Source organism: Mesoplodon mirus (genome assembly GCF_964341445.2).
Source record: "Mesoplodon mirus genome assembly, chromosome: 15".
Classification (NCBI taxonomy): Eukaryota; Metazoa; Chordata; class Mammalia; order Artiodactyla; family Ziphiidae; genus Mesoplodon; species Mesoplodon mirus.
Window position 1 is genome coordinate 82,998,688 of NC_138991.1, and position 11,095 is coordinate 83,009,782.

General features: G+C 39.1%; 1 protein-coding gene across 3 annotated transcripts in view; it reads left to right on the top strand.

Annotated features, from left to right (window-relative positions):
• RNF216 (ring finger protein 216) overlaps window positions 1-11,095 on the top strand; it is a 170,456-nt gene that overhangs the window by 26,160 nt on the left and 133,201 nt on the right. For all 3 annotated transcript variants that reach the window (XM_082645719.1, XM_082645718.1, XM_082645720.1), the window contains one exon: window positions 2,815-2,948. In XM_082645719.1, the coding sequence (XP_082501845.1) occupies window positions 2,815-2,948 (134 nt within the window). The remainder of the gene's footprint in view (window positions 1-2,814; window positions 2,949-11,095) is intronic.

Sequence of the window (11,095 nt, forward strand, 5' to 3'; positions counted from 1 at the left end):
AAAAAATGATTATGAAGAACCTAGGGGCAAGACAGGAATAAAGACGCAGATGTAGAGAATGGACTTGAGGACATGGGGAGCAGGAAGGGTAAGCTGGGACGAGTTGAGAGAGTGGCATGGACTAATATATACTACCAAATGTAAAATAGATAGCTAGTGGGAAGCAGCTGCATAGCACAGGGAGATCAGCTTGGTGCTTTGTGACCACCTAGAAAGGTGGGATGGGGAGGGTGGGAGGGAGGAGAGATGGGGATATATGTATATGTATCGCTGATTCACTTTGTTATAAAGCAGAAACTAACACACCATTGTAAAGCAGTTATACTCCAGTAAAGATGTTTTAAATAAATAAATAAGCAAACAAACATATATTGAATGTTGCACCCATGTGTTTACCAAAATTGACATTTTGAGCCACAAAACAAGTTTCAAGTTCCTGCACTGCTGGTGGGAGTGTAAATTGGCACAGACAATTTGGAAAGTTGGTTGGCATTGTCCACTAAAATTGAACATATGCTTTGCCTGTGGCTCAGCACTTCTCCTAGAATGTACCCAACTGAAATGAGTCTATCAGGATACATATACAAGAATGTTCATAACAGCATTATCCAAAACAGGCAAGACTGGAACCAACCCAAATGTCTGTCAACAGAAGAATAAGAAACGTATGATATATTCATATAGTAAATTACATACAGCAAAGAAAACTACATACTGTAACATGCAACAGCGTGGATATATCTCAGACATGTTGTTTGCAAGGAAGCCAGAATCAAAAGAATGTATTTTCAGGAACTAATGTGAGTAGTTTAGGCTACTAATGTGCAAGAAATGTATTTATGAACCTTTGTGGTGGTCACACGGGTATGGGCCTTTTGTGTTAATTCATAGCCTTTGCTCTGTTATACTTTAAAATTTTAAAGTATATTTTTAAAAGCTAATGTGTTTATATGTGGTATGTTGGGGAGTATCTTGTCAACCATCGGGCTTCACTGTAAGGTGATAGGTTTAAAACCAACTTTTTCGCTGGGTGCCCCATGGTTGTTGTCTGTGTCTTTTTCTTGGGCCAGTTCTTCCAGGGAGGAATCTACAGTGTCTTGAATGTGGAATCTAAGACTGTTTGCCAGCATTCAGGGAGCCAAGCGGCAGAAGGCAGCCAGGGTCTTACTCATTATGGCTGTTCCAGTGACACCCCTTTCCTCTCTTGGCCTGGTGTCTAGTGACTCTCGCCTCAGTGGCTCTTCAGAATGGACCTCCACAGTGTGGGTCTTCTGGAATGGCTGAGTGAGAAGCTTGGCAAATCTTCTCCCCAAAATCAATGGTAAAATTAGACAGAATTGTCTAAAATAACCATTTAAAGACTGGAAATGACCAAAGACATACAGTAATTGAGAACAGTTATTCAGGATATCTACGATTCTGGCAACATGAATTAGGCCACCTCTGATTGGCCGCCCCCGCTGCAGGCTGTGGGTTTGAGCCTTATCCACTCTTCTAGAGCTCTTGCCATGTGTAAATCTGCTGTTTTCCAGAATTTTATTTAAATCTCTTGCTGGCTATTATCTCCTTTTCTCTTCTTTGTGTACTTAAGAGGTTATACTTTTTAAAAGTTCCTTTACTATCATTTTAGTAGGGTTTTAGCAGGTGATGGTGATAATCACTTGGATTCATTATGCAGGTTTAAGAGAAATCCTCTATAATGTACTTCGCAGGCCCTCAGTTCAGTTGGTTGTTTCTGTGTAGGTAACGTTGGACTTAAAATCAGGCAACTTCACTGTGTGTCAAGTACTATAATAAATAAGCATTTTAGGTAATACTGCTATTTGAAGTAGGCAGTGTTGTTAGCCTTTCTTTAATGTTGAGGAAATGGATGCCTAAAGAAATAAATAATGGCATCATATAGCTAGTATGTGGTAGAGCTGAGACTGGAATCCAGGCAGTCTGACCTTAGATCCCGTGGATGTACCTGTTTTAAACTACTGTCTTGGCATTACCACAGCCCTGTTACAGGAATGAAATGAGATAATTGGTTTTATATTGCTTTTCAAATTCTTGGGTAACATAAAAATACATGAGGCATTAACCTTGAGAAAAATATTAGAGCTTTAATGGAGGAATTATTAATGTGTGTTATCCAGTAATTTATGTCAAACGTGCTTTGTCTTCAAACAAATAAAAGGACTTGGAGACCTTTAACAGAATTATTACATCCATCAATAGATGGTTAGTTTAACTCTAGTTATATTTAAAAGGAAACAGGAAAGTTAAAGTGCTTCCTATCGTAGATGATAAATGGTTGTTTGACTAAAACACTGAAATGTGTTTGTGTAAGTGATACTTAAGATTTCTGTCTAAGGTGAGCAAATTTTAATATTTTAAATATTAAGTGAAAATTTTACTGTTTCTGAGTGAAAGTTTTTTCAGACCTATCAGATTGAATAAAGCAGTGTTTTATATTCCTTTGGAAGAATAGAGGTGAGATGGGAGGCCATGATTTCACTTTTAAGAAATGAGCAGTCGAGAAGATTTTATCAACAGATTACTCCAGTCTAGTATAAGAAAAAGTTGATAATCTTGAGCATAGTAATTGTCAGATATTCTCTGGTGATTCCCAAAATGAATTATTGGCAAAGATCAGCATGGGAAAATGGCTCATTTTAATGCTTGGGTGCATGTGCTGCTTGAGGAGATAAGTAAACACTCCAGTAGCTGTAAACTTGGCTTTAGGCTTGACCCTTTTCATGCCAAAGTTGAATTAAAGGACAATGTGATTATGCCCACCTCCTCCTAACAGTGTCCTCTGCCTTCTTTTAGACTGGATCAATCTCAGAGATGGACCCATCACCATATCTGACTCCTCTGATGAGGAAGGGGTTCCAATGCTGGTCACCCCAGCTCCTCAGCAGCATGATGAAGAGGACCTGGATGATGATGTCATCCTGGCGGAAGTGAGTTTTCTAAAACTTAACGTGATGAGGCATATTGCAGGTTAATAATCTGATTCTTCAGCCACTCAGTAGTGGGTAGGGGCCTTATAGAGCAGCTGAGAGCACCTCTTGTACTACACTTGTGGCATTCTTTGTTTGCACTTGTCCTGCATTTCTGAGAACAGCCTCTTTTATACCCTACCTGATGTCCCCTTAGCTTAGAAGTCAGAAGCCATATGTTTTGGTCTATTTCTGGACTTCTGCACTATTGCTCTGACTCTTCATGTACTAGTCCACAGTGTTGTAATGACTGTGTCCTTATAATGTATCTTAGTATCAGATAGTGCCCATCTCCCCTTATTACTCTATGTTTTTCAGACTCATCCAGGATGTTTTGTGCTTATATTTTAATGCAAATTTTAAGATCAGCTTTTCTAATTCCAAAAGATAGGTAGATAGTGTGTTTAGTTTAAAACATATTTTATTGTTATAGAAAGTTTTTATAATATTGACCCTTTCTAACTAAGAACAAGTTCTGTCTTTCAGTCTAACCTTTTATATTCCTCAGCCAGAGCATTTTCAATTTTTCTTACAATAGATCTTAAACATTTTTAAGTTTGTTCCTGGTTATTTTATGTTTTCTCTTGCTTTTGTAAATGGCATCTTTTCTTCTGTGTACCTTTTTAACCTTTGTTTTTTTTTTTCATTTAAAAGTCTGTTGGTTTTTATACTAATTTCATAATCAGTCAGCTTGTTTTTATTGTCTGTAGTCGTTTTTCAGTTTACCCAAGGAATGGTATCTGGTCCATCTGTAAATAATGATACTTACAGTTTCTTCCTTTCCAGTTTTTATACTTGTCTAATTATATTAAGTGATAAGTCCTCAATTTTTTATTTATTTTTTTTTTTTTGCGGTACGCGGGCCTCTCACTGTTGTGGCCTCTCCCGTTGCGGAGCACAGGCTCCGGACGCGCAGGCCCAGCGGCCATGGCTCACAGGCCCGCTCCATGGCATGTGGGATCTTCCCGGACCGGGGCACGAACCCATGTCCCCTGCGTCGTCAAGTGGACTCTCAACCACTGCGCCACCAGGGAAGCCCCAAAATTTTTAAGTAATAGCGGTAATAGAAAGAAGAAAAATAGCCACTGACATAAATGGGAATACTTTTAATATTTTCTTCTTAAGTGTGATCGTGACTTTTTGCTTGAGATACCGTTTTTAAATTATGTTAAGGAAGTAGCTATCTATTTTAAGTTTTTATTAATGAGTAAATATAGAATTCTATCAAATTCAATCTTAGCATCTGTGGAGATTATTATGTGATTTTTAAAAAATCTGTTAATGTGGTAAATTATTATGTCTCTGGGCAGACTTTTCTTGGTAATGGTATTACAATATGATGGTAATGTGCTGTTAGATTCTATTTGCTAAGATTTTATTTAGGGTTTTCTCCATAGATCTCATGAGTGAGATTGGCCCATAGGGGTGTGTGTGTGCCTGGTCTGTCCTTGACAAATTTTTTATAAACATTATTCTGACTTCATGAAAAGTCTAGAAGTTTTCTTTCTTTTTCTGTGCTCTGATAAAATATTTTAAATAATGTTGGAGTTACCTGTTCTTTAAAGATTTGGTAGAACTTACCCTAAAGGCATCTGGGCTATTTCTTTTCATGGAGGATGGTTCTTTGAAACTGTTTCAGCTTCTTCTGTGGTGATTGACATGTCTAGATTTTCTTTTGCTTTCAGAATCTGTTTTGATCCCTGATGTTTTTCTAGAAAATCGTTTATTTCTTCAGCGTTTTTTAATGTATTTAATAGAGTTAAACAAAATAGCCTGTTCTTTCTACTTACTCTGAACCTATGGTTCCTCCATTTTCCTTTTCTATTTTAGTGTAGTTGTGTTTTTTTAGCCTTTTTCCTTGATTTGGTGAGCTAACCATTATCTTCCCTCCTCCCTTCTTCTCTTCCACCCAGTCCTAAGAACTACTAACCACTTCCGTCTCTATAGATTTGCCTATTCTAGACATTTTATATGAACGGAATCATATACTATTTGGTCCTTTGTGACTAGTTTCTTTCATTTAGCATAACGTTTTCAAGGTCATCTGTGATGTAGGATGAAGTGGTACTTCACTCCTTTCTATTGCTGAATAATAATATTCCATTGTGTGGATATACCACATCTTGTTTAGCCTTTCATCAATTGATGGACATTTGAGTTGCTTCCACTTTTTTGTGATTGTGAATAATGAATAATGCTTCTATGAACATTCTTGTAGAAGTTTTTCTGTGGACATATGTTTTCGTTTCTCTTGAGTATTGTCTTAGTCCATTTGGGCTGCTCTAACAAAATACCACAGACTGGGTAGCTTATAACAGAAATTTATTGCTCACATTTCTGCGGGCTGGGAAGTTCAAGATCAAGACTCCAGCACGATTGTGTAAAGGTCCTCTTCCTGGTTCATAGCTGGCACTTTCTCACTGTGTCCTCACATGGTGGAAGGAGCTAGGAATCTCCCTGGAGCCTCTTCTATAAAGGCACTAATCCCTTTCATGAGGGTTCTACCCTCATGACTTAGCACCTCCCAAAGACTCCCCCTACTGCTGCCATTACCTTTGGTGATTAGGATTTCAACATGAATTTGGAGGCAGAGGGAGTGGGCACATTGAGACTATAGCAGGTATATACCTAGGAATGGAATTGCTGGATCATAAGGTAACTCTGTATTTTACTCTTCTAGACTGTTTTCCATAGTAGTAGCACCATTTTACATTCCTACCAGCAGTGTGAGTGTTCCAACTTCTCCATATTCTCACCAATAATTGCTGTCTATCTTTCTTATTACAGCCATCTTCATGGTTATGAAGCAGTATCTCATTATGATTTTGATTTGCATTTCCCGATGGCTAATGATGTTGGCCTCTTTTCATGTGCTTATTGGCCATTTGTATATCTTTGGAGAAATGTCTATGCAGATCCTTTGCTCGGTTTTTTTTTGTTTTTTGGTTTTTTTTAATTTTTGGTTGCATTGGGTCTTCGTTGCTGCACGCGGGCTTTCTCTAGTTGCATCGTGCGGGGGCTACTCTTCGTTGCCGTGCGCGGGATTCTCATTGCGGTGGCTTCTCTTGTTGTGGAGCATGGACTCTAGGCGTGCAGGCTTCAGTAGTTGTGGCACGTGGGCTCAGTAGTTGTGGCTCGCAGGCTCTAGAGCGCAGGCTCAGTAGTTGTGGCACATGGGCTTAGTTATTCTGCAGCATGTGGGATCTTCCCGGACCAGAGCTCGAACCCCTGTCCCCTGCATTGGCAGACGGATTCTTAAACACTGCGCCACCAGGGAAGTCCCCCTTTGCTCATTTTTAAAGTGTGTTGTCTTCTTATTATTGAATCTTTATATATTCTGAATACTGTACCTTATCAGATGTCTTGATTTGTGGATATTTTTCCTAGTTTTGTGAATTGTCGCTTTACTTTTTTGATAGTATCCTTTAAGCACAAAAGTTTTAAACTTTGAAGTTCAGTTTATCTCTTTTTTCCTTTGTCACTTGTTCTGGTATCATGTCTAATACTACATATGACCTATTTTTTTTTCTTTTTTTTTGCGGTACGCGGGCCTCTCACTGTTGTGGCCTCTCCCGTTGCGGAGCACAGGCCCCGGATGCGCAGGCTCAGCGGCCACGGCTCACGGGCCCAGCCGCTCCACAGCATGTGGGATCTTCCCGGACCAGGGCACGAACCCGTGTCCCCTGCATCGGCAGGCGGACTCTCAACCACTGTGCCACCAGGGAAGCCCCATATGACCTATTTTAACCTGTTTTTTTGGCCACACCATGTGGCACGCGGGATCTTAGTTCCCTGACTAGGGATCGAACCCACAACTCCTACAGTGGAAGTGTGAAGTCCTAACCACTAGACCACCAGGGAAGTCCCCCCATATGGTCTATTTTAAAGGCTAGTTCAGGCTTCCTCACATCATAGAGGCCTCAGCACTAATGTTTAGTGTTTTAAACTCTGGGGATTGTAAAGATTTTAAAACACTTTAACTCTATTTGTTCACCTCCCAACTTAAATACTGGGTTTTTTTAGTATATTCTGATTCTGTATGCATTTTTTAAATTTTATTTATTTATATATTTTTGGCTGCATTGGGTCTTCGTTGCTGTGTGCTGGCTTCCTCTAGTTGCGGAGAGCGGGGGCTCCTCTTCGTTGTGGTGCGTGGGCTTCTCATTGCAGTGGCTTCTCTTGTTGCGGAGCATGGGCTCTAGAGCGCAGGCTCAGTAGTTGTGGCACATGGGCTCAGTAGTTTTGGCGCATGGGCTTAGTTGCTCTGTGGCATGTGGGATCTTCCCGGACCAGGGCTCGAACCCGTGTCCCCTGCATTGGCAGGTGGATTCTTAACCACTGTGCCACCAGGGAAACCCCTGTATATATTGTTTTAAACCCCGAGTTTTTTTGTTTTATACAATCAGTATTCACTTTACCTTCTCCAGATAATTATCTTTTTATGTTGGTCCTCATTCCTTTCTGCATCTCTGGCCTTAAAACAGATTATTTTTACTCTACCTAAAGAACACTCTTTAGGATTTTCTTTAGAGTAAATCTGATATTTTCATTGAGCATAGAATTCAGTGTGTCAGTTATTTTCTTTTAACACAAGGAAGATACTATTCCAGTATTTTTTGCTTCCATTTTTCTTTTTCTTTGATTTATTTATTTAATTGAAATATAGTTGATTTACAATGTTGTGTTAATTACTGCTATACAGCAAAGTGATTCAGTTATACATATATATTTTTTATATTCTTTTCCATTATGGTTTATCATAGGATATTGATATAGTTCTCTGTGCTATTCAGTGGGACCTTATTGTTTATCCATCTGGCTTCCATTTTTCTACTGAAAAGTCAGTCTTATTTTTTCCTTTTGAAAGCAGTGTGTGCTGCTGCTTTACATTTTTATCTTTGTATTTGATTTCTGCAGTCTTCCTATTGCTGTATCTAGGTCTGTTTGGATTTTTTTTTAATTATCCGGTTTAGATCTTCACAAATGAAATCAAGCTGCTGTTCTGCTTGAATATTTGTATTTTATCTTCAGATATTGCTTCTTATCTCTCTCTTCTTTTTCTATAACTTTAATTACATAGTTGGGTAAAACCTTTTCACTGTATTATTCTTTATGTCTCCTATTCTCTTATCTAATTTTTTTTTCTAAACTTTTTTTTAATTAATTAATTTATTTATTTTTAGCTGTGTTGGGTCTTCGTTTCTGTGCGAGGGCTTTCTCTAGTTATGGCAAGTGGGGACCACTCTTCATCGCGGTGCACAGGCCTCTCACTGTCGCGGCCTCTCTTGTTGCGGAGCACAGGCTCCAGACGTGCAGGCTCAGCAGTTGTGGCTCACGGGCCCAGCTGCTCCACGGCATGTGGGATCTTCCCAGACCAGGGCTCGAACCCGTGTCCCCTGCATTGGCAGGCAGATTCTCAACCACTGCGCCACCAGGGAAGCCCTCTCTTATCTAATTTTAAATCATTTTGTGTCTCTATGCATTATTGTGGCTATTTTCTTCTGACCTGTCTTTCCGTTCACTAATTTTTCAACTGTGTTTATTTAAAATGCTGTGCACTGATCCATTGATTCCTGATCTCAGTTACTGTATTTTTACATTCTGGAATTCCCATTTGATATTTTTTTTCTTTCTTTCTTTGTAACAGTTTCTAGTTCTCTGGTGAAACTTTCAATGTAGTCTTTTATTTCCTTAAACATGCTAAGCATGTTATTTTAGAATCCATGTCTGATAACTTCACTATTTGAAATCACTGTAGATTTGTTTCTGTTGTCTATTACTTCTCTTGGTTTTGGTTTTCTGTTATGTTGCATCAACTTCTTATATGCCTGGTTATTTTTTGTTGAATAGTAGTATCACTGTATATGAAAATTTTGAGGTTCTAGGTGATACTATCTTTCTTCAAAGAGGGCCTATATTTGTTTCTCAAAGAAGGTTTGGGAGACCAGGAAACTCAGATCCAGGGATTAAACTGTTGAAACTAGGATTCAGCTTCTGGGAGGTCCAGCATATTTCCGGTTTACCCTTACTTCGGTGGTATACCCTTCAAGGAATGACCCTAGAGCTTGAGATTTACCAGAACTCCTCCCCATGGTGAGTTCTAAATTCCGATTTTGTGCACTTAGCTCCTCAAAAAAGATACCAAGGTTTCGTTCAATCTTCTCATTCTTCATCCAGGTCTGGGATTGGCAAATGCATCTGTAGAAGAAAAGTAGCTTATTTTGTTGGATTTCTTCCTCCTGGATCCTGAGGCCTTCAAGTAGATGTTTTGGTTTTGCTTTGATATTTTGACCAGGGTTTCTGCTTTTACTCAGTAGAAGGGTTGATCTGAATGATCTAGCATGCTATTACTAGAATCAGAACTCCACTTTGGTGTCTTTGTCCATGCGCTTTCTGAATCACAGTGGTCTACTAACTCTTGATTGTATACAGGCATGTCTCATTTTACTGTGCTTTGCAGATATTGCCCTTTTTTTTTTTTTTACAAATTGCAGGTGTGCAGCAACCTCGCATTGAGCAAGTCTTTTGGCACCATTTTTCCAATAACATTTTAAAAAATTAAATATGTGCATTGTTTTTTTAACCATAATGCCATTGCACACTTAATAGACTACAGTATAGTGTAAACATAACTTTTCTATGCACTGGGAGACCAAAAAATTCATGAGACTTACTTTATTGGGATACTCGCTTTATTGCGGTGGTCTGGAACCAAACCTGCAACATCTCTGCGGTATGCCTGTAGTTGATTATATAGTTGGGTTTTGCCTAGTGGTTCTATTTAAAGAGACTTTTAAATTAAATAGGTGAATTGATCTAATTTATATTTATTACTGTGACCATTATACTTTGTTTTTAGTTCTCTCATAGTGTTTAATATGCTTTATATTTTTATTGCTTTTAAAAATGATCTTTCACTATATTCCCTGCATTTTTGAGGTTTTATTTTATTTATATTGGGGGCATGTGTCCTTGCCGATCAGTTGAAAGGTTTTTATCCTTACGTTTTTTTGTTTGTTTTTAGTTCTTCTAGTACTTGCTTTTATACTTTCAACTGCTGTCCTTACACATGTCCTTATATGTTGATTTATTAGCTTTAAGTGTATCTTTTGACCCTCAGCTTCTCCATTTCCCCTCCCAACTTTTGATGGTTACCTTATTTCTACGAAACCATGATTTAGAACATTTATATTAAATAGCTAATTATTTCATTACTGCTTTGTGTTCCTGCTTCTCTCTTTTCTCATTCCATTCACTGTGTAGTGATACTGATTGTATCATACGTGTTGCTCAGCTACCACTTCTTTTGTCAGTAGTTAGGCATCTTAGTATAGTTTCTGTACTGGTTGTTTTTTTATCACTACTCAACGACGAATGCATCTGAAGTGTTCCTGGACCAGCTTTTTGCAGGCATTTATGTTGGGGAAAGGCTCAGGCACTATTCTTGGCTAGCAGGAATTCTTCCTATGACAGAGGACATTGGGGTGGCGGCGGGTGGCAGAGGACATTGGGGTGGCGGCGGGTGGGGGAGGTGTGCTTACATGCACGTATGCTTCTTTCTTTCTTACTGCCTGGCAGATACTGCCAGTTTCAGAGCAGCCCAGTTCAAAGTTCTCTTCCTCCTGCCTCACTGACAGCCTCCCTCCAGCAGAGACGTGTGTCTTCATTCAGTCTTACCTCCTCAGAACATCCTTGCTGCCAAATGGAGTGGAGGTTCCCATTGTTCCAAGCAAGGAGTTGGTTTTGCCTGCCAGGCCACACCACCTACTTTGGAAAACTCAGCCTTTCTGAAGCTTTCTCTGCCTTGCCTAAAATCTGGTTAGACTTCCCTCACTACATTTATCAGCTCCTTCTCATATATATTGTGATTTGGGATCGCAGATGTCTGCTGGTTTTATCAAAGATTTTCAGTTCTTTGTCTCATTCTCCTCTCTGGATTGGGGTGATTTCAGAGAAGAGAAGGATCAGAGACATCTTTATTCTGCTACCTTAAAATTCGGCATTCCACTTTTTACATTTATAAATAACATATGATTGTGTTCTCTATAGAAATTGAAACAATACAGATAAAACTGAAGTCTGTCTTCACTAGCCCCTTCTGCCCCAGA